We start from the raw sequence: 25,282 nt of genomic DNA on the forward strand, positions 1-25,282 counted from the left end.
CACCATGACTAAGTGGGATTTATCCCTGGGCTGCAAGGTTGGTTCAACATCCGCAAATCAATCAACATGATACAATACATTAATGAAAGAACAAGAATCATATGATCCTCTCAATAGATGCAGAAAAAGCATTTGACAAAGTACAGCATCCTTTCTTGATCAAAACTCTTCAGAGTATAGGGATAGAGGGTAATACCTCAATATCACAAAAGCCATCTATGGAAAACCTACAGCGAATATCATTCTCAATGGGGAAAAGCTGAGAGCTTTTCCCCTAAGGTCAGGAACGCGGCAGGGATGTCCACTCTCACCACTGCTATTCAACATAGTTTTAGAAGTCCTAGCCACAGCAATCAGACAACAAAAAGAAATCAAAGGCATCCAAATCAGCAAAGAGGAAGTCAAACTCTCACTCTTTGCAGATGATATGATACTGTATGTGGAAAACCCAAAAGACTCCACCCCAAAACTGCTAGAACTCATACAGGAATTCAGTAAAGTAGCAGGATAGAAAATCAATGCCCAGAAATCAGTGGCATTCCTATACACCAACAACAAGACAGGAGAGAGACAAATCAAGGAGTCGATCCCATTTACAATTGCACCCAAAACCATAAGATACCTAGGAATAAATTTAACCAAAGAGGCAAAGGATCTGTACTCAGAAAACTGGAAAATACTCATGAAAGAAATTGAAGAAGACACAAAGAAATGGAAAAACATTCCATGCTCATGGATTGGAAGAACAAACATTGTGAAGATGTCAATGCTACCTAGAGCAATCTACACATTCAATGCAATCCCCATCAAAATACCATCCACTTTTTTCAAAGAAATGGAACAAATAATCCTAAAATTTGTATGGAACCAGAAGAGACCCCGAATAGCCAGAGGAATCTTGAAAAAGAAAAGCAAAGCTGGCGGCATCACAATTCCGGACTTCCCAGCTCTATTACAAAGCTGTCATCATCAAGACAGTGTGGTAGTGGCACAAAAACAGACACATCGATCAATGGAACAGAATCGAGAGCCCAGAAATGGACCCTCAACTCTATGGTCAACTAATCTTCAACAAAGCAGGAAAGAATGTCCATTGGAAAAAAGACAGTCTCTTCAACAAATGGTGTTGGGAAAATTGGACAGCCACATGCAGAAGAATGAAACTGGACCATTTCCTTACACCACACACAAAAATAGACTCCAAATGGTTGAAAGACCTAAACGTGAGACAGGAGTCCATCAAAATCCTAAAGGAGAACACAGGCAGCAACCTCTTCGACCTTAGCCACAGCAACTTCTTCCTAGAAACATCACCAAAGGCAAGGCAAGCAAGGGCAAAAATGAACTATTGGGATTTCATCAAGATAAAAAGCTTTTGCACAGCAAAAGAAACAGTCCACAAAACCAAAGACCACCGACAGAATGGGAGAAAATATTTTCCAATAACATATCAGATAAAGGGCTAGTATTCAAAATCTATAAAGAACTTATCAAACTCAACACCCAAAGAACAAATAATCCAATCAAGAAATGGGCAGAAGACATGAACAGACATTTTTCCAAAGAAGATATCCAAATGGCCAACAGACACACGAAAAAGTGCTCAACATCGCTTGGCATCAGGGAAATCCAAATCAAAACCTCAATGAGATACCACCTCACACCCGTCAGAATGGCTAAAATTAACAAGTCAGGACACGACAGATGTTGGCGGGGATGTGGAGAAAGGGAAACCCTCCTACACTGTTGGTGGGAATGCAAGCTGGTGCAGCCACTCTGGAAAACAGTATGGAGGTTCCTCAAACAGTTGAAAATAGAGCTACCATACGATCCAGCAATTGCACTACTGGGTATCTACCCCAAAGATACAAATGTAGGGATCCGAAGGGGTACGTGCACCCCAGTGTTTATGGCAGCAATGTCCACAATAGCCAAACTGTGGAAAGAGCCAAGATGTCCAGCGACAGATGAATGGATAAAGAAGAGGTGGTATATATACACAATGGAATATTATGCAGCCATCCAAAGGAATGAGATCTTGCCATTTGCAACGATGTGGACGGAACTGGAGGGTGTTATGCTGAGTGAAATAAGTCAATCAGAGAAAGACATGTATCATATGACCTGACTGATATGAGGAATTCTTAATCTCAGGAAACAAACTGAGGGTTGCTGGAGTGGTGGGGTGGTGGGAGGGATGGGGTGGCTGGGTGATAGACATCGGGTAGGGTATGTGCTATGGTGAGTGCTGTGAATTGTGCAAGACTGTTGAATCATAGATCTGTACTTCTGAAACAAATAATGCAACATATGTTAAGAAAAAAGAAAAAGAAGAAGATAGCAGGAGGGGAAGAATAAAGGAGAGTAAGTCAGAGGGGGAGAGGAACCATGAGAGACGATGGACTCTGAAAAACAAACTGAAGGTTCTAGAGGGGAGGAGGGTGGGGGGATGGGTTAGCCTGGTGATGGGTATTAAAGAGGGCACATTCTGCATGGAGCACTGGGTGTTATGCACAGACAATGAATCATGGAACACTACATCCAAAACTAATAATGTAATGTATGGTGATTAACATAACAATAAAAAATTAAAAAAACAGAACAGAGAGATGTATACAGTTTATGTTCTAAAGGTGTTTCTAAATGACTAAAAATTGTTTTTTCTTTGAAAAAAAGAGGAAAAAATAAAACAAAGTAAAAAGACAAATAGCAAAATTAGAGAAATATTTGCAACACAGTAGACTGCTGTTGAATGTTTCTTTATCCAAACCTTTTCACAGTGATACAAATTTGTAAATGTATTTGACAGTATTTCATTGACTTGTCAAAAACATCAATGCACAATGGAGGTGTCAGGAACCGTTCGAGTGCTATTTTCTTGCTATTGCTTAAAAATCTAAATTCTGCAGTAATTGTTTCATGTTATGATTCAGCATCATCTCTGAGCTCAAACTGTATTCTCAAACTTCAGGGACAAGAAGCAGCAGGGTTCAGGAGGAACCGAAGTTCTTTAAACGCCAAATTAGTCCTTAAATAATTCTAACTTTTCCGTGTTTTCCAATGGAGAAAATGAAATGATCCCCTTCACCACTCTGCCTTCCTCCCCCAGACAGTTTGGGATACTGAATTGTTCTTTCCCCATGTGTTAAACTAGGAATTTCTAAGATTCCTTCCAGCTCTAAAATTCCCTGGTTCTCTGAATATCCCCATTATTATTGTGACATCTCATTTTGCTGAATGAAGGTTAAATCGGTAGTCTCTTATCTTACATCCATCTTTGCAAGAAAGAGTAAAGAAAACCGAATTCAGTTTCTTCATGATTAATGCATTTGTCAAATTCTTTCCAAGTAGCAAATTAATTTATTGTGTTTTTTCATGAATGCAAATTAAAGTTATTCAAACTATTGTAAAACTTAGCAGTCCTTTTTCATAAATTAAAGCTAACTGATTTAATGTTAATGAAAGGAACTATATTCAAATACAAATTTTAATAACGGGTGGAAAGAAAATCTTAGACTTCATAAGACTTTCCTTACATAAAATTCATGTAACTTGAACAGAAAGTCATTAAAAAGTAATTTTCTATGTTGAAGCCTGTATTAATTACCTTGAATGAAACTCTGAAAAGTTTCTTAATAAATGTCTGGTCCTATGTGCCCCCGAGAAGGAGAATTGTCTATTGATTAGTTAATTATCCCAGACGAAGGGCCCCAAATTCAGTTTCTCATGATCACTGTCTTACCTTTTTTCTTGTTTGAAATTCTCAACAAAACCAGAAGTAAAATAGTTTTGTTTTGTTTTGTTTTTTAGTAAGGGAGTATTTTGCTTCTTCTGTTCATATGGATAACTCAAAGAGTACCAGTATAAATGTAACAGAGTATTTTGCAATTTGTTGGTTCTTAGGACTTAATCTAATACTCCATACGTGTGTGTGTGTGTGTGTGTGTGTGTGTGTGTGTGTGTGTGTAAAGCATCTTTATTGGAAGGATCAGATTTTAAGAATGACTTTAGAAATATGTCCTGTAAGCTTGATTCTTTCATACTTGTAACAATGTCTAAATTCACTTCAAAAGGATTATAAGAAACAAAGGTCATTACCAAACTCACTGAATCCTTGTGTTCTTCGACATAACTATCCAGAGAACCCCATTTTGTAGAAAACTTCTCTGAAGAACATGAGAGAATCAAAATCAGTATTTTCCTTTGCATTTCTATAGTAACTGAATTTGTGCTTGATTTTCACTCATTTCAGCAAGAAGAAATTTCAACTTCTGTATTGACTAATAAACTATAGGGGTTAATTTATGGTCACATTTTTAAAAAGGAAAATTTTGTTAATGCCAAGTGTGATTACATATATTTCATACTAGGATTTCGGAATTTTTTGTATAATAATAAAAGTACCTTTTTTTAATATTAAAGTTTGCAACATTTACTGAATTCAAAAGGCAGTGCCAGTTTAGATTTAACGTTCACTAATTCTAGGGTTAATCATTTAAACTGAGAAAGAAAAATCTAAAACGTAAATCTTTGACACATTCTATCTGATTTTTATGTTACACTAAAGTTATAAGAATCGATAAAACAATGAAATTAAAGTCCAAAATCTTTTTGGCTCATCGTCTAGGAACCAGAGAAGTACCAAGTATGAAGGAGTCACTACACTTGAGTAGGTCAGACCATCAATTATTCTACCCTGCTTGCAATAGTCGTCCCTGTTGGGTTTTACTTTAAGAGAAAATGAACTCACGGAGAAGCATCATAGGCTTCGTGTGATGAACACATGTAATATTTTCACCCACTTTTTAAGTGTATCTTGGCTGCCTTACCATCTTTCAAAATGTCAGCAGTGATTAGACTATGTTATGGGATAATTAATATGAACTTTTATCTCAAGGCTAATTTTGAGTTAATACTAGAACAAAACACATGTCAATATATTAAAGATGGAAAGTGGAACAGACTGCTTTTGTATATAAAAATATATTTTTTTCTCTTTTCAAATGTCAGTCTAATATAAATGTTTGAGAAAGGTTAAATAATCTGTGAAAGAGCATCTTGTGAAGTTTGTGGTGTAGTTCCTAAAGTCCTTTCACAGAATATGGTATAGATCCTTTTGTATTAAAATATTGGTCATTTTAAGAAGTTACGGAAGTATCTCCTCATGTACCTGGATTCAGGAGATGCAGCTGTGGTTGATTAACTATGTCCAATTTACAATTTAATACCAGTACTCCATATTTTAAAATTATCTTCAGGAGGCATCCAGCACCCTGTTTCCTTCTTCTAAACCAGTCTTTTCCCAAATTAGCTAAAATGAATAATTTATTTCATCCCACAGTAGTTCTAGAGATATATTAGACTTTTCCCTTAAGGTGCTTCTGCATGTGTAATTGTACATCTAAATATAGGTCATGTTCAGGATTGGAGTGTATTAGCTCTGCATGTTTGATCATAAAGTTCAAGACATGATCTAGACATGCCATGGAGGCCACCATAACTGGATACCAATCTGACCAGCTCCACCCCACAACCAGGCAATTCCACCACCTACAATTTAATTGTTGCTTTTGCTTGAATTAAAATTAAATTTTGGGTATAATTGGTTTAGCTCCTGATTCAGCTGGGTCAGTTCTGGCCATACGAGTAGTTTCTGTACAAAAAAAGCCATATTTTATCTCAGGCAGCTCACCCAATATTTTTTACCGATAGCACTGTTTATAATCCCCTTCAAATAAGGCTCTATGTATGCAGCTGGGAATAATGTTGATGGACTTTGGACATCTAGTCCCTGAGCCTTGGGATCTGCTATTTTGTACACTGACTTTCCATCCTTTGCAAATTATCCTAGCTTTCTACAAATAGTGGGTAGCCCTTTGGCATTGCGGCTTATTGACTCAAGGTCAGTACTTTTAGCGCTACCTTCTCTTCTCTCAATTAGTGCTTGACCAAAGAAATAAAAACAGCTGGTTGGCCGTTTGCACCTCTGGAAAGTGAAATGGGAATGAAATGTAATTCATTAAAATCTGCACTTATTCATAGGGCACATATGTTTTTTCTGATTATTGCAATCCTTGTTTGTCAAAATGTGTTTAAAAGGTAGTCTCTTATAAAAATAAAAAATAAAAATCGTAAAAGCAAGGGAGACCCAATGTACTTAATGATAAATAAGTCACTTATAGTTTGCCTTTTCAATATCTCCTTCACATTGTTTAAGGGCAAGTCTTAAGTACCTTTGTAAACAAAAATTTTAATCTGCATTCTCCAGCTTTAATAAGTGAGGGTTTGGAGTAAGGAATATAAAACGAAATCTGATTTTATATATATACTTGTGTGTGTGAACATTTTTAAAATTTTTATTATTGAAGTGTAGTTGACATACAAAATTATATTAGTTTCAGGTGTACAAAATAGTGATCTGACGATTCTGTACATTGTACTCGGTGCTCGCCACAATAGGTGCAGTTACCATCTGTCACTATACATTATTACAGTGTTATTTACTATATTCTCTATGCTGTCTTGTTCATCCTAATGTCCTATTTATTTTATAACTGGAAGATTGTACCTCTTAATCCCCTTCATCTGTTCTATCCCTCCCCTGGCAACCACCAGTTTGTTCTCTGTCTTTATGAGTCCATTTCTAGTATTTGTTTGTTTTGTTTTTTAGATTCCACATGTAAGTGAAATCATATGGTATTTGTCTTTGTCTGACTTATTTCAACTTAATATATATCACCACTGAGGTCCATCTGTGTTGTCCCAAGTGGCAAGATGTCATTCTTTTTCTACGGCTGAGTAACATTCCATTATATTCCAATATTCCAGTATATAGTTTCATATCATCTTTATCCATTCATGTATCAATGGATACTTAGGTTGTTTCCATATCTTAGGTATTGTAAATAATACTGCAATAAACATAGGCGTGCTTATATCTTTTGGGGTTAGTGTTTTCTTCTTCTTTGGATAAATACCTCAGAATTGGGATTGCTGGATCATATGGTATTTCTATTTTTAATTTTCTGAGGAATCTTCATACTGTTTTCCATAGTAGCTGCACCAATTTACATTCCTACCAACGGTGCACAAGAGTTCCCTTTTTGCCACATCCTGGCCAACATCTGTTGTTTTTTGTCTTTTTGATACTAGCATTCTGACTGGTGTGAGGTTTTTGGTTTGCATTTGTCTGATAATGAGTGATTTGAGTGTCTTCTCATGTGTCTGTTGGCTATCTGTATGTCTTCCTTGGAAAAATGTCTATTCATATCCTTTGCCCATTTTTTAATCAGATTATGTTTCTGTTGTTGTTGTTGGTTTTGGTGTTGAACTGTATAAGTTCTTTATGTATTTTGGATATTAGCCCCGTATCAGATATATCATTTGCAAACATCTTCTCCCATTCAGTAGGTTACCTCTTTGTTTCGTTGGTGGTTTCCTTTGCTGTGCAAAACCTTTTCATTTTGGTGTAGTCCCAATAGTTGATTTTTGTTTTTGTTCCCCTTGCCTGAGGAGACATATCCTTAGGTATGTTACGAAGGCCAATGTCCAAGCGATTACTGCCAATGTTTTCTTTTAGAGGAGTTTTATGGTTTCAGGTCTCAACGTTTAGATCTTTAATCCATTTTGAGTTTATTTTTGTGTATGGTATAAGAAAGTGCTCCACTTTCATTTTTTGCATGTAGCTGTCAAGTTTTCCCAACACCATTTATTAAAGAGACTGTCTTTTCCCATTGTATATTCTCCTGCCCTTTGTCATAGGTTAATTGACCATATACTTATGGGTTTATTTCTGGGCTCTCTATCCTATTCCATTGATCTATGTGTCTTGAAACATATACATTTTTTAAAACCTGATAGTACCATACTTCTGCTGTACTTCTATACTTTCTTAGATTTAATTCCTCTAAAATGTCGGTTTCTTTTCTTTATTTAAAAAAATATTTTCCTCTAATTATGGGAACTCATCAACTATTGGGCTGAAAGTCAGCGGCAGCTGGATGATGAACTGGCCCCTTGCCCAGACCTCAGAGTAAGACTAATTTGAAAACCCTTTACAGAATGCAGCCCAGAGCCTGCTGCTCAGAAGATCCTGCTCTAATCAACCATTGATCATAAGAGATTTCCTTTATTGACCTGAAAGCAAGTTTTTTCATCTTCCTGCCAGCTAAGGCACTTACTGAACGTAGGTAGATAAAATCCAAAGTGAATATGCCTAATAAAGAAGGCAAAGTCTTCCATCTCTCCCACAAATGACATTCTGATTCTCTCTCCAGTGGGCCTTCTATAATGACATGTATGAATGAGAATTTCTGTCTCCATCCATCTCTTAACCCCTTTCATTGCCACCCTGTCAAGAAGCTATGATTAGCAAGATATCCCTTCTACAAATACATTTGGAAATTTAGGAAACTATGGTCATTTAGGAAACTATAGTCAAGGATTGTAGAACAATGTATGGGAATTTTTGTGTCTGCTGATACCTTGGAATGAATGCAGGGCCATATTTATCCCCCTGGATATAACATCAGAAAGTTCCAGATCATTCTGAAGTCTGCTCCCTCTATGATTTACCTGCCTGTAGAGTTTGAAAGGTTCCCACTAGTGCTGACTCTTTGTGACACTTCTCAATTTACAGTAGCTCATAGGACACTTTGATTGTTTCCAAAGGCAAAGTGGGGCAAAATGATACTTTTTTCACTCAGAAGGGTCAGCATTTATGGGACATGCTTGGTCAGATTCTCAAAATTGCTTCAGAGAATGAAGGTTTCTTTTATACTTATTTCTGTTAGATTAAAGGAGGTCATTTAAACAAACTACTTCCCCAAAGTCCCTGTTTTGAATTACTGAGAGAATGTGTACTATCTGGCATCTTGGATCACTTAGCAAACATCAGAGGAATGGTTTGGAGTCTGTTTTGGGAAATACACTGTCCAACTATACTGCCTTTTCCTTCAGCAAAGGAGATTTATCAAGGATCAATTTGGTTACAGACACATCTGTTTTTGTTAAAATGCCTTTGGCCATTAAGTTATCTGTAATAACTTTTGGTAAGGTCTAAGCAATTTATAATAATATTAATGGAAAAATCATGATTCTGTATAGCATTTTTCTCTTCCATTTTATCTAAATGGCTAGCAGTGAGGATTTGCATAATTTTATATCTTGCTTTTTTTCCCTCCCATTTTTGCTATGATCTAAGAGTTTTAAATGGAAGGCATAAATTGACTGCTGTGAACTTAGGGGAGCAGAAACATCACCTTGGACAATATTAAACTTCATTTTTTTAAGTTGATAGTTTGTCTTTTAATAGTCAACGTGGTCTATATGCTCTACATGGTATTTTAAGCTTGAGTCTGTCTACTGTACTCTCATGTATCCTTATATAAATGCTGTGGAAAACAGTGATTCACAGCACACCAACACTATTTAACCTTGACTGAAAACTATAATCTAGTTTCTTATAAATAGGTATCAGAACTCAAAAAAATTATTTGTGTTTTTGTGTTGGCTCTAACTTTGCACAAATCTCCAGAGAGAGATCAGAACTTGAAAGGTGAACTGATTTTTTCCTTTTGGGAAGTGATTCTTTCAGCAACTGAAAGAAGCTTATGATGAGACTTGCAGAGTTGATTTAAAATACTCAGTCTCTCCAAAGGCATTTAGGGAGAGCTGAATTGCTAATGCTTTGCTGCCAAGCAAGTGTTGCAGCTGTTTCAATTTTTCATCAATATTGTACACACAGCCGCAGATATTAAAACCTGTTTATAGACCCTGTTGACCAAGATACTGAGCCAGATGCTCACTAGGGTTGCTCTCACAGTCTGGGCATAAGTGTGTTCAGGCCTTAAGGGGAGCACAATGGCACCAGGCAGGAGACTCTCCCCTAGGTCACCTTCTTGGACAAGAGACTATTTATAGGTACACTGGTGCTGTGGTAGTCCCTCCCTGCCCTGTACTATTCCCATGCTCCACTCACTGTCTTCTTTGCATGTAAGTACAGGAATAGAGAAAATAAGGAGACCAGCCTCTATTTCTGAATACCTTTAAGATAAAATAACACTGAGACCTCTAATCAGAATTCACTTGCTTAGCAGCACACAGAATCATGATAACCGCATTTAATCCTCATTCAAGTAGTATTTATTGACCACCTATTTTAGACTAAGCATTGGGATAGAAAGGTGAATAAAAACACAGCTCTTACATTTAAAGTGCTCCCAGTCTTGGGGGTAGGCAGAGTTAAAATACAAAATTCTATTTTAACATAAAGAGTTAGAAAATTAATTTTTTAAGAAAAAATCTATTCGGGGGCACCTGGGTGGCTCAGATGGTTAGGCAACTGCCTTTGGCTCAGGTCGTGGTTCCGGAGTCCTGGGATTGGGTCCCACGTCCGGCTCCCTGCTCAGCGGGGAGTCTGCTTCTCCCTCTGACCCTCTTCCCTCTCATACTCTCGATCTCTCATTCTCTCTCTCTCAAATAAATAAATAAAAATCTTAAAAAAAAAGAAAGAAAAAATCTATTCGGTTGTCCAGAGATTGCTAGACATAAAGTTAATCCCAGACTGGTCTTGGACACCGTCCATCCTCCTTACTTCTTGGATATGAAACTTGGAGTCAGTTCTTGATTAGTGTTATCGGCATCATGGAAACCACATCCACCAGTAAGTACACGCCATTCCTACTATTACCGATGTGGTTCTCACTCTGGTAGAAGTATGTCCAGGCTTTCATAAGTCCTTAAGCAGCAAGAACAAATGCACGTCTCTGGCAAAGAAGTCCTTGGACCCAGCCAGTCCCCTGACTTCGCTCGCAGTCATGCTTGTGGCCACCTGCTCTGCGGCCCCTTGAGAGCGTGTACAAGAGTGGTATCTGGGTCCTTGCTGCGGGCCTGCTGAAGAAAGGCAGCTGTAGTCATAAATCTGTAGAGCCAGAGAGACCTTAGGAACCACCTACTCCAACTTCCTTCCAAGAGACATCTCTCAAGGGACCTTCTGAATTTCAGATCAGGAAAAGTTTGGAAGCCACACACTCAGCTGGCTTATAGTTGTCATGGAATTTGGTGGCTATTTGTTACAAACAGAAACAGGATCCGCAGGTTAGAACCAGCCCCTGACTAGTCTTCTTACAGAGTCTGTGGACAGTCTTGCTTTTGCCTATCTCCTACCTCTTTGGGTGGTCTGTCTTCTCATGGGCTCCCCTCCACCATTGCCAGTCCTCTCCTCTTGGCTCTACCTCCTTCTTACTCTGTTCTTTCTACCAAGGGCAGCCGCATCCACCCCGGTGGCAGAGACTGCTGGCTCTCCGCCCATCATTTGCACCTCCCGCCTTTAGTGGAGAGCTGTTTCTGCAGAGTAGTACTTGCTAATGGCATTGGGGCAGAGTGGCATGAGCTTTTCTACCCTCCCATCTCCCACCTGCCATCTAGATGTCAATGCTCAAGGCACCCGTGGAAACCCAGCTGAAGATGGCAGAACCACCATCAGCCGGGTCCCTGAGTAACTACATAGGACAGGCACTGCACTCACTCTCACCTCTTTCCCCCACACATGTCCTGTCACCAATCAGCACACTCATCTTGGACTTTACATGGTGAGAAATAAACTAACATGTTGAGCTGCTGAGATGTCAGGCTTTAACTATTATAACAGCTAGTGTTACTTAACTTATACTTACAAAGCCTTCGGATTCCATCCATGCAAAACACCCTGGGTATCTCTGGGCTAGACTTTGTTCCTGAGCTTCCCACCCACATATCCAGCTAGACATCTCCACTAAGATGTCCCACGGGTCACTGAACTCAGTACGTCTAGAACCGAACAAATGATTCACCACCTTCCTTGGCTGTTCTGTTCCTCCTTCATATACCAGTGAAGAGCATTTGTATGCACTTGGCCACTCAAGCCAGCAAGCTGGGAGTCGTTCTAGATTTTTCCGTTTTTCATCTCCCATATTAATCTCTCCTAAAATATCTGTCCTGTTCATCATTTTTCTCTCTCTTTATTGCCATTTTCTTATCTGGTTATAATTATCTTAGCCTTACCCCCAACTCCCATCCGTCTGAGTTACCACTAGGAGCGTCTCTTTGAAATAAAGATCTGGTGATGCCTCTCTGCTCCTTAAAATCATCCCATGGCTCTTTCTGGCTTACAGATGAAACATCTGTTTCCAGGTTTGGCACCTGGGCTGTCTCCTGGACTCCCGTCTGTTTTCCTCTCTCCCTTCTTTCTCACTCTTCTCCTGTTCCCACCTATGCTCCCCCCGGAGCAAATGTCCAGAAGTTTCAAATGCCCTTACCCTCCGTTCTGGTGAAGTGTTAGTTCCTTTCCACCCAGAACACACCATGCTGCTCAGCCCAGGCCTCTGCTGAGTAGTCCTTTTTCATCTTTCAAACCTCAGCTCAGAAATCACCTCCCCTGGGAATCTTTGACCTCCACACCCACCCCAGAGGTCTCCCCTCTACATTTTTTTCCCCTCATGCCTTGGGCCTACTTCATAGAATTTGTCTCTGTGTGATTATTAGCAAGTCTAGGAATGCTTGTATTGTTGCCCTAGCTTCATGCTATTTGATAACGACGTTTGTTTTTTTTTTAAGATTTTATTTATTTATTTGACAGAGAGAGACACGGCGAGAGAGGGAACACAAGCAGGGGGAGTGGGAGAGGGAGAAGCAGGCTCCCCGCTGAGCAGGGAGCCCAATGTGGGGCTCGATCCCAAGACCTGGGATCATGACCTGAGCCGAAGGCAGACACTTAACCTTCCAGGCGCCCGATAACGACTCTTTGACAGCAACCCACGTCAACCATGCCAGCTGCCTATGCCCTCAACACGGTTTTCGATTGAACCTGTGCTGTCATCTACTTCTATCTGCATAAATGGATAGAATAATGCACATCAAGTGCTGAGGGCAATGTCTGGCATATACTAAGCTTTCAATGTTAACAGAATAGAGCTTTTTAAAAAAATATTGCTGTTATTGTTTTTGTTACCATCAGCATTAATTAATGACTTTGACCTTAACTGATTTCACACCTCTACCAATTTTTGAATTTTGTTTTTTTTTCCCCATTTGGCTCAAAATCATGTGTTACTCATTTGTACGGAAGTAGCAATTTCCTTCTAATAGTATAAAGTGAGCAGAGTTCAAGTCAAAGCATCTGAAGCCTTGGGCTCAGGTGCTACCCCTAGCACCAGCTGTGTGAGCCTGAACTAGGCATTTCATTACTCTGTGCCTCATTTGGGCCATTAGTGAAGCGGGGAGAGAAAGAACTTCCTGACCCACTTCAGCACAACTGTCTTGAGAAACAACCTAGATTATCAATGGGAAAGCATTTTTTTAACTCTAAAAAGTGGATAAAAGTTAATTATTAGTAGTATTTCCAATAATACAAGCACTATTAATATAAACAGTGCTTTCTCTGTTGAATGTTGCCTTTCCTCTATTTGCCATTACCACTTTCAGTTATTTTCATATTCTATAATGAATGGCAACACACATAAGTCATCTGCATCTCTATGAGCAAATTCTCAATTTGGTGATGCAAGGCATCAAAACAATTCTGGTTTGAGGACTGAACACTGCACCACTTCACTGACAATGTTGTTCTAAATTGATGCTGTCCTCGAGTCTTTGAATTCACCTTTCTATCCAATTTTGTTCCTTATTTGGCATTCCACACAGTAGGCACACCAGCTGTTGGATAAATGAATGAATGCCATTAAAGGATAGAAGCAAAGTTCTGAGTACTCTGTGTTTTGTCAACTGCTCCCTACTTGACTTCAAACTTCTCACTTGGTAATGACGATAATGGTGATGATGATGATGGTAATGATGATTGACATTTGTGAGTACTTAGGTTCCAGGTGCTTTCCTAAGCCCTTCACATTTAAGCTTCACAATAACTTGGTCAAAGGAATACAAGAACTTGGCCCACTATAAAGGAAGCTCCATGGAATATAGAATCTTTTATCTTGTCTGTCTCACACTGCTACATTCTTAGGGACTCAGGGCAGTGCCTGGCATATATGGTAGGCACTCAGGAAATAATAGTTGAGTGAAGTGATTTGCTCTTCAGACACTTTCTTGATACTTAGGACTTTGGAGTTTTCTGTACATTTGTAATTTGATTGTGATTTCTTACTGGTAGTGGCAGTAACTGATTGTTTTACTATTAAAATTATTAATTAGCTTTATATAAAACTCTATAGTTTATAAATACTTTCACATATAATGTCATTTAATTTAAAGCAACCAGTGACATTTTACTAGTAGAAATGCTAAAATACAATGTCTCTACCTAATGGAAAATAAAATATTGCCATTATTACAATATTGCTCTAGTTTGATTTTTCCAATGAATGATCAGCAAGCACTTTAATTAATTTAAAGATGATTGGGGCTTAAAATAAAGAATTATCATATATCAGATTCCTTTAATTGAAGTAAGAAAATACCAGGAAATATTTCCCCAGGTGGCTTAGGATGAGGGTATTCTCAATTAGAAATTTACTTAACAATGTGGAAGGGTAGCTGCAAGGCTGATTCTGGTAATGTTGGTGGCTCTAAAAAAATATCAAAATATTTTAAATGAATTAAAATCTTTTGCTATGTAATTAAAATTAGAACTGGTAAGATCCAGGGTGCCTGGGTGGTTCAGTAGGTTAAGCATCTGTCTTCTGCTGAGGTCACGCCCCCAGCGTCCTGGGATAGAGCCCGGCATCAGGCTCCCTGCTCAGCAGGGAGTCTGCTTCTCCCTCTTCATCTTTGTGCTCTCTCTCTCTCTCTCTCTCAAATAAATAAATCTAAAAAATTTTTGAAACAAAAAAGAACTGGTAAGATCCAAAAGAAACTTTACTTGTTAAAAAAGCATGAGGATTTGCATGATACAATGACTTGAGACAGTAATGACCATTATTTACTCAGCATATTCTAACCAATCAGAGAACAGTCCATATACAATTTAGGGAACGCTTGGCAATGTTACAGAAGGTGGCATCTGTGGTGCTAGAGTAGGATTAAATTTCATAAAACTTGTACAGTGTGTCTTTCAATGAAATTTTAAAATATCATGATGTGTTAAAGGCCAAACGAAATTGTATAAGCAGAATACAGTTATAATTTGTATTTAAACACTGACATCTGTAGTTGTCATTGGTTCTTAGTAGGGGAAGGGAAACATTTCTTTAAACTCTCAGACAAATATGACTAGTCCATTTGTCATTCCAGTATTTTCAGTACTTGAAGTATTTCAATTTTGGTTCAACAATGTAACCTTTGGAGTTTTGCCTAATAATGACTTCAGTTGCACTGGCCTTCCAACGGATAAATTAAAATGGAAATGCATATTTTCTAATTATGTATCCAGCCCTAGTTGCATATTGGCAAGGGTGGCCACACTGAATATTAAATTAAGTCTGCACAAAAGCTAGAGTCTAGGTAACATCAGTTTCCCAAAGTCACTTTCGTAATCACGTGAAGGATAGCCAGAACTCTGATCAGTAGTATGTAGCTGTATGCAATCAGAAGGAAAACATTTAAACATCCCAGCATGGTATTTCCATTTAAATCTGATTACAGTGAAATAAAACTGTAGCCATTAAAGGTTTAGAAGAACTACAAATACAAGCCGTAAAAGAAGACAGATAGTAAATGAGGTAGTAAAACATTTCAGCAGGGCAAACAGTTTACAGCATTCATTCAAGTCGTCCTAAAGCAGACTGTGTAATTCACTGCAGACCCTGCACTGTTCCCTGAGCTCCACTTAAACCTGCAATTAACCTTTCACGCCTAATGAAGCTGTTTTCCTGGAAAATTAAAATATATAGTGGTGCCTGCTTTTACACAGACTTGGGAGGAGAGCATTTCAAAATGAATGACTTTTCTGAGGCTTTGTTCAAATGTAAAATGGAAGTGCTATGTTTGTATATAAAGTGAGGATGTTCTTTCCAAGGCAATTTCACTTGATGTGCAGTATTTTATTACTGTACTTATTAATTGTTCTGCATAATTGTAAAAAAACACACATCAGTAATTTTACGATTACATTGTTATCGCTGGAGTCTACTAATACCATTTCGCTTTAGTAAAACTAGAGTTTTACCAAAGATAACTCAGTTCCTAATGTTTCTCCTTGGTGGTTTTCATTGCAAATTTGTGGTTTAAAAAAATATGTTTAGGGCTGCCGGGTGGCTCAGTCGTTGGGCGTCTGCCTTCGGCTAGGGTCGTGGTCCCAGGGTCCTGGGATTGAGCCCCGCATAGGGCTCCCTGCTCTGCGGGAAGCCTGCTTCTCCCTCTCCCACTCGCCCTGCTTGTGTTCCCTCTCTCGCTGTCTCTCTCTGTCAAATAAATAAATAAAATCTTTAAAAAAAATAAAAATAAAAAAAATAAAAAGATATGTTTACCATGTAAATATGTAGCTCTCAGTCATTTCTATTGCTTTCTTTTTAGGGCATGTCTGCACATGTTTTTGAGAAACAAAGTTCTTAATTTTAGGAAGAAATGCTGGGGTTTTTTTTCTCCCCAAGAATCTGGGTAAAGGTCTGATTTTGGTGTATCTTCTACTCATTTCCTAAATATCTGTGGCAGCTCTTGGCATCCAAACCAGTAACTACTAAATTGTGCCCCTGTTCTGAAGGAAATTTCATGGTCCCAAAGGAGTCCGCTTCCTTCCCAGCTTGCCCAGCCCTGAGTGGTCCAGAACAGCCACCGGTGACATTCCACATGAGCACGGGATAGTTTGCAACACCACAAGGCCACGGCAAATGGAATAGGAAACAGAAGATGGTACTTTCTTTCTTATGAGGTTTATAATTCATATTTAAATAATCTAAATGTCATAGGGCCTGGTATTTAAAAACTAAAAGTGCAAAAAGGTAAAGCTTATAATAAATATTTAAACCCCAGCATTTTTATTGAATCTACCGGCATATTTTGATGTAAATTCTGCCAGCCTGCAGCATCTGTGCATCATCTTGACATGGTAAATGAAATTCCTTTAGACCACCAGTCTAAAATAATGAATTGTTCCCCTGGTTAATTGTATTGCTTTGATAACAAGGAACTATGCTAGGCCTAGAGAACACAATAAGTGGATTTCATCAGATGATTTATGTGATGTTTTGAAAAATGATCTTCTAGAGTGACCTGATTTTATTGGAACTCAAACCACAGGCAGCATGTACCACTGCATGGCATCCTGTTGGCAAGAAGCGCTTCCTCTATGGCACAGGGAGTGTGGGGTCAGCACCAGAAAACCTCTCCCCAGGGGACAAATTTCCCGGGGAAATCTAAACAAGGAGGAAATGTTTGCCTCAAAGGGCAACATGGATAAATTATTTTTAAGTTGTTTTTATTTAATTGATGCATTAAAAAAAAAAAACAACCCAGGAAAGATCTCAAGCTACCTTTATCTCTTCATCACCAGTGTGAAAATAAACCAAGACCAACAAAATAACAAGCAAGGCTATGTATTCAGAACTTGCTCCAGCAAGGGAGTCATCCGCCATTGCGGGCTTACGTTTCAGCAGACACTTAAAAATAGGCAAATGTATGGGATATAGTGGAAAAAAGAGAAGCCTTCAAGTATGCACTGAATGGAATCTATCGGCACAGGAAAGCTAGAGTCAGATTAACTAGAAAAGGGGCATCCTATATGATTGGTTAGGGGTGCATATTTGCCTTTCTCTGGTTGGTCCTAAGTTGGAACATGGGACAAAAATTAGGGAAGTTGTCAGTTATTAATCAAGTTGGGTAGGTGGGACCCATTGATACAGAGGTAATTGTTTGACTTCCTGGATTGTTAGTAGAGATAGCAGTCTGACTTCCCACAAACCTGACATGGCAGGCTGGCTTCCTAGTCTGGTTATTGCAGATAGGGGCTGGTTTCCTGAGCAGGTTGCTGCATTTGTGGGACAGAGTTACGTTATCATCTGGCTATTGCCTATTTATATAGTTAGTCTCTCCCATCAACATATACATGTTACATGCAGGGAAAGGGGAGTAATATTGGTTTTCTTAAAGAGCTACTGTCAACTTTTCTTTTTTATCAATTAAGATTCCCTACAATAGGGGCGCCTGGGTGGCTCAGTCGTTAAGCGTCTGCCTTCGGCTCAGGTCATGATCCCAGGGTCCTGGGATCGAGCCCCACATCAGGCTCCCTGCTCCGTGGGGAGGCCTGCTTCTCCCTCTCCTACTCCCCCTGCTTATGTTCCCTCTCTCGTTATGTCTCTCTCTGTCAAATAAATAAATAAAATCTTTAGAAAAATTAAAAAAAAATTTTATAAATAAAATAAAGATTCCCTACAATAAAGTATAATGAAGGGCAAGGTTAGAAACTACTCTGATTTCTCAATTTCTCTTTCTTTTTTAAAGAGTCTTCTACACACTAGACACTTCGGGAAGTCTGGGACCTGGTCCCTCTTATTTATTCTTCTGTCCAGGGCTTCTTGTAGGTTGAATGAGGACCTAGCAATTTCTGGGTTGTTGTGTTAGAGTTCTCCATATAGTACAATATGAAGAAGTGAAATAATAGTAATAAAAACTTATACCCAACAATCTGACATATACACGCATGCAGTTATGATCATTATGCTGTTCATAATTAAATTACAAGATTATAAAAAAAAGTAACTGATGGGGTGCCACAAGCTGTGTAGTAGTATAAAGGACCCAAGCTTAAATCTAAGCAAAAACATTGTTTGGCCCCTCCAGAGAATGAGAGTGGGCACGTGGCCTTGGAGCATCCTCTGGGAGGACACGTGGGGGACACTAAACATCACTGCCTGCAGGAATCCAAGGTTCCTATGTACATGTGGCCATTTATGCAGAATCTGTAAATGTCGTTGGTAGCTCCATTTCCATAGGAAAGAACAAAAATTTGTCAAATTAAAAATAAGCATGATATGCGATTTTATTTGTAAATTAAGGACTGAAGTCTGGCTTATAGATTTACTATTTTCAATGGAATGTGTTTCCAAGCTTACAAATCATTAGCAAACCCAGGATATTTGTGAGACACTGCTTTAATTAGGCTTCAGAATTCCAATACCCTGAAATACAAAGGTACGTTGGCAGTTTCAGATTAGCACGGAATTTCTGTTTGGGCAACTCAAATGGTTTGCTTCTCTCTTGACATTGTAGCTTCTGTAAGGGAAACAACATTTGTAGCCACATGTAAATGGAAAAGTACTGTTTTTCAGAACTCCTTTGGACTGGGTCATGCAGTAGTTTAATGAATAACATGATTTCATATTTAGAAGCTGTGATCCTTGCAATTAGTGGAAGTGGTCTCTGTCTACATTAAAGGAGACATATATTCTTTGTCATATTTGGCTGTCTCTGGATAAGAGGGTTCCAGGAATGAAATAACAGAAGGTTGTGAATTATGACAGAAGGATGCCAAGAGATCTGGGGAAACTTTAGGTCTGCCTGTACCGGATTTTTTGTTAGCACAACCGGGGCCTGTGAGTCTTTTTTTAAAAAAAACATGTGCTTCAGCTCCTTCCCTTGAAGAAATAACAAAGTAATTATTTCCTACAGCAGAATAATGGTTGAAACATCTATGTGGGACACTTTAGAAGTTCATATGTGCTCTTCAGAGGTCAAGAAAGCAATATTTATTTAAACTTTGAACCTTTGAACTTGCGTTATCTTTAAGCAATTCAGAATAATTATTCAATATCCTAAAAGATCAGGTTATTTAACAGCAACCCTTAAAAGGTAAATATCTAAGATTATCAGCCTAGCCAGTGATTACTATAACTTTTTAATCATTTCCCTCCCTAGCATCGTTAATTTCTCCTTCTCCACAAATACCTTCTCTTCTGTTCTCACATGTACATAAAACTTCTTTTTCCTTTAAAAATTATATGGGGCAGAACAGGCTGGGTTACTGACCACCCCAGTCCCAGGGAAGGTGGGGCCCTGCCCTTAGGATGCTGCAGCAGAGTTGGGGGGGGCTGTATTGGCCATCGAGGGTGTAGGGCCACCTTCTCCCCCCTGTTCTGCTGGGGAGGAGGGAGCCATTATTTGTCCCAGCCTGGGGCCCCCCCATCTGGTTTCCTATTTGCAGTTACTTGAATAAAAAAAATACCTTTTCTGAAAAAAAAAATTATATGTACTCAGATGATCCTATGTATTCACATATATCTCATCTGACCTGTTGTTTCCCCCTGTGTACCAGCTGCTCACTTACCTCTTTCCAGTGCCAGATAGCTTGAACATGGGATTTCTATGTATTGTCACATTTCCTCTCACCCCATTCCCTGCTTAACTTTCAGACTTCCTTCCTCAGTTAGGTATAGAAATGACTCAAAGATCATCCAAATCTTCTTCGAGGAAATCTAATGGGCTCTGTATCCAGCCTCACTGCTGGCCCATTTGGTACTCTCTGCAGACTCCTTGAACCCTGACATCCCTTGACTTCTACAATACTGCACTAGGCTTGTTGACCCTCCTCTTAACACTGTTTCCTTCCATTGACATTTCTTTCTGTTCATAAACCTCTGGAGTTCTGTTCTTGCCAGGTCATATTTGAGGCTTACCTAGAAAAAAATGACCCACAGAAGTGAAACAATTCAATGGCATCTTGCATAGCTTAAGATCCAAAGTGAGGCCTTCTTCTAAGAGCAGCACACTGAGGAGATGTCTGTAGGGCTCAGGGCTTGGTTCATCTCAACCCAGGGTCAAGTCTCCAAGACCCGGGAGACAGGAAAATGAACCAAAAGTCCTTTAGTCACCTCCTTAAAGCAAGCAGGCTGGTCTCCTGGTTTAGTATAGTGACTTGGCACATTTTGTTTTACTCAAGAATTATATGAGACTCAGGGCGCCTGGGTGGCTCTACTGTTAAGCATCTGCCTTCAGCTCAGGTCATGATCCCAGGGTCCTGGGATCGAGCCCCACATCAGGCTCCCTGCTCAGCGGGAGGCCTGCTTCTCCCTCTCCTACACCCCTCTGCTTGTGTTCCCTCTCTTGCTGTCTCTCTGTCAAATAAATAAATAAAATCTTAAAAAAAAAAGAATTACATGAGACTCAACAGAAACTAGAATGCTTCATGTATAGCTATGATAAACGAGAGTATCTGGCTGGGCCATTGCTTCTACAAATTTAGGAATGTCTTTTCTATCCATGAACATTTTACCAAATGTTCTTGTCGATCAATAGACAAAATGATGTAACAAAACAGTATTCTTTAAATTACCTATGATAGCTAGAGATCCACTTTTGTGTTGATAGTCTGCTGATAATACTCAAGGTTTTTTTCTTATGTTTAAGAAATATCGAGCTGTCTTTCTTCCATGTCTGCTTGTGCATAAGACAACTCTGCACCTGGGTGTTTTCTTACTTCTTAAAAACACTTGAAAAAAAAAAAAGAATGAAAAGACAAGCCACAGATTTGGAGAAAATACTTGCAAAACACATATCTGATAAAGAACTGGTATATAAAATGTAAATGAAATCTCTTAAAACTCAACAATAAGAAAACAAACAGTTCAATTAAAAATGAGCAAAAGATCTGAATGACACCTTACCAAAAAAAAAATATACATCTGACAAATAAGCATATGAAAAAGATGCTTTTATTATGGAATTGCAGATGAAAACCACCATGAGATTTAATTACATACCTATTAGAATGGCTAAAATCCTACACACCAACAACACCAAATGCCGACAAAGATGCGGTACAATGAATGAGGAACTCCCATTCATTGCTGGTGGGAATGCAAAATAGCACAGCTCCCGTGGAAGATAGTTGGGTAGTTTCTTTCAAAGCTAAAACCAGGCTTACCATGTGACCCAATGATCATGTGCTTAGGTATTTGTGAACTGGAAACTTATGTCTACATAAAAACTTGCACATAGGTATTTATGGCTGCCTTATTTGTAATTGCCAAAAATGTGAAGTAATCAAACTATCTTTCAATAGGGGAGTGGATAAACAAACTGTGGTATATCCATACAATGGAATATTATTCCAAAAAGAAATGAGCCATTGAACCAAAAAAGATATGATGGAACTTAAAGGCATATTGTTAAGTGAAATAAGACTGTCTGAAAAGGCTAGGTACAATGATTCCTACTATATGACTCCAACTATATGACATTCTGGAAAAGGCAAAACTATAGAGACTTTTAATAAAGATCAGTGATTACTGGAGGCTCAGGGGAAGGGGAGGGATGAACTGGTAAAGCACAGGGGACTTTTAAGGCAGTAAGACTTCTCTGTGTGATACTCTAACGTTGAATATATGACATTACGCATTTGTTCAAACCCATAGAATGTACAATACAAAGAGAGAGCCCTAATGTAAACTATGGACTTTAGTTGGTAATCATGTATCGATGTTGGCTCAATTTTTCTTTAAACCTAAAACTGCTCAAAATTTTTAGAAAAATCTTAATACAATGGCTTTTTGTTCTACACACAAAAAAAATAATGGTAACACTGAAAATTCTGTGTACAACTAGAACAAACTTGTGTTCAGACATGGGAACTAAGGTGCGGGGTCATATCCACAGCTGTTTGTGATGTTTTTGTCACACACTGAATTTGATCATCCAAAGTCAGAGTCAATTAACTGCTAGGTCCTTGTTCTTCTTCATGTGTGACATTCATTTGTCTCAGTTGTAGAAACATTTTAAGTAAAGGGCAAACTACATGGTAACTTCCAATAAACAGCTAAATGATGACTAAATATAAAACAATAAAAAAAATAGTGTGCTAAGACACCACTGTCACTGTCCCAGAAATATCTCACCAAATATTTGAATGATTTTCTCCTCTTCTTGCAGGCCTTGCAATTGCCAGTGCCCTAATAGATATTTCACAACAGAAGCCTTCAGATAGTAAAGACAAGACTTCAGGAGTCCGAAATCGAAAACACCACCTTTCAACACGTCAAGGAACTTGTGTCTGAGAAACAGAAAATGCTCCTGGATATTCTGAAATGTTTTGATTTTGTAAATGACTTCCATTAAGGCTGGTCTATGGCCTCAGTTTTTATGGAGGCGAATCTCTGTATGGTCCCAGGGCTCAAGTACAGTTCCCTCCAAAAGGGCAATGACCCGAGTGGCCAGAGAATGTTCGTGACTTTTATGAAAGTAACAGTATTGATGGTCACGGGTGATAAAGTCAGTTTTTACGACTCTCTTAGGCTTATCATAGATAACATTAAATTATGCTGGAAAAAGATGTATATTGTTTCTTAATGCAGATGAAAATATGTAATTCATATAAACCCAACTGTTTATATCCCAAGACTTTAAAGAAAGACATTTTATAATGCCTGGATGATGAGAATTGTACAGTTTTTGCCTCATAAGCAAACTTAAATCACTTGTATATGAACAGAAAATGAGCTAATTGCAATGGCTTTAAATGTTGTTTTATCTCACTGTAAATGTAAAAGCAAGATTTGGGTTTAGTGGGATGTAAGGTAGTGTATTTAAATATTCCACATGACCATATCGTGTCCACACTCAGTTTGAGGATGTGACTATTTTCCACCTAACTGGAATGCAGACCAAAATGAGTCCATTTGGATGGATGGTATGTGCAACTTCACAGGAGGTTTATTAGAATTCTGAGTGAAAAGGACATTCCTGTCATCCTTGCCAACTGCCTAACTCATTATCAGAGCTGATAGAGCATGGAAAAACCTGTCCAGCAATCAATTTTTCCCCTCCTTCCAAAAACCCTCCAATACCAAACCTGAAGAGAGCTGAAATGGTTATTTTACTGTGTGCAAGCTTCAGCTCTACTGTGGTAATTTTTTTAATTGCCTAGGAATCATTGGATCAGACTTAATGATCCATCTGCATTTTTGTAAGAACAGATCATCTTCTGTTGGCCTTCCTCTCCTAGCTGCTAGATTTTTATCTACCTTTTACAAATATTATGAGAAGTATTTTAGAGGTGACACCTCCCAAGTTTTAATATGATTCAGGTTCCTTCTTGCCAACTATCCACTTAGAATACAAGTAGAGAAGAGCTGGCAAGGGTCTATAGTATTCTTATTTCTAACCTGAACACGTTGATGTCATAAGAGTAAGTCTTCAGTTTAAAGAATAAATTGATCGTTGCCTACATTGAGCACATTCTTAACGATTCACGAATCCGAATCATGGCAGAAAGGAGAAATGATTTAAAAGAGCTTTCACATTGGGACATAGAATCCTGTGTGGCCTCATTTTGACAACAGTTCCCTAGAACTCAGTAGCATTAACAGATCTTGTTTGAAACTCTTTCTTCCCTTCAGGGTGACTACAGGATATATGTAGAAAGCAGTGACAGAAATATCCCGAGCTGCCTCATACAATACAGCTTCATTCACTATGAAAGTCATTCAAATATAATTGATGTTTAGTACTATCTATGTACTTTTCATGGTTCTTTGGATTTCTGGAAGGTAATGACACTTTACTGTTTACAGCTAATGCATAGTTCCTTGCATGGTGTGATTGTGCAGTAGCGGAATATGACCCTATTGTGATATTCAATGTTATTTCATGATGCCATTTATACATAGTCAGCTTCATTTGATGAGGATTGAATGTAATATATAACAGGAATGATCATACAATAGGTAGTTGCATCATATATAAGATTGCTAGGTTGCATCAAGCCATGACTATCATTGTTTTGATAATTAGGCACTTGTTAACTATAGTATATATTCCTTATGTTGGCATGATCATTTTGCTATTTTCTATGCATTAAAAATAAGACTAATTCTTAGAATAATTTTATCTATAGCCTGTGGGTTTTTTGGGAGAGGGGGCGGGAGTGGAGCTGGTTGTTTTTGCCTCCCTGTGATATTTTACCTCTCAAAAAAAAAAAAAAGTGAGCAAAGTTTGTAAATGTCTCCTAAAAACAATCAAGTAGTTTTATTAGCTTCTTTTTGGACCCTTTAAATGTTGATTTTTCTCCTGGAGAAATAAATTGACAAAACTGGTGACTACAAAAATATAATCATTTAAAAATAAAATGATTGCCCTATTTGTTTTAATTGTCTAACGTTTGTCATGAGAGAAGGCTTATATAACAAAAACACAAAAGCATACAGAATTGTAGGTAAAATCCTTTTGGAGAGGCCAAGCAAACAGTGTTACTCTGAAAAAATTGCCAAGCTTCATCCACCTCGAATCCTGCTGGGTTCCTAATGCTTGAAAATTTGAATTTTAGAGAATTGCAGGACATCATGCAATGTGAAGTTAAAGTCATACTACATCTTTCCGGGCCAAATACTGCTAACTCGGTGACTAATTATGCAACATCTTCTCA

The 25,282-nt window shown here is 38.4% G+C and overlaps 1 protein-coding gene across 1 annotated transcript in view; it reads left to right on the forward strand.

The window, feature by feature from the left end:
• The window catches only part of ATRNL1 (attractin like 1), an 891,320-nt gene extending 866,334 nt beyond the window's left edge, over window positions 1–24,986 (forward strand). Inside the window, 1 exon segment of the mRNA XM_027596871.2 lies at window positions 22,792–24,986. Coding sequence (XP_027452672.2) covers window positions 22,792–22,916 — 125 coding nt within the window. The 3' untranslated portion in view covers window positions 22,917–24,986.
• Window positions 24,987–25,282: the final 296 nt, after the last annotated feature.

Source organism: Zalophus californianus, chromosome 15, assembly GCF_009762305.2.
Source record: "Zalophus californianus isolate mZalCal1 chromosome 15, mZalCal1.pri.v2, whole genome shotgun sequence".
Taxonomy (NCBI): domain Eukaryota; kingdom Metazoa; phylum Chordata; class Mammalia; order Carnivora; family Otariidae; genus Zalophus; species Zalophus californianus.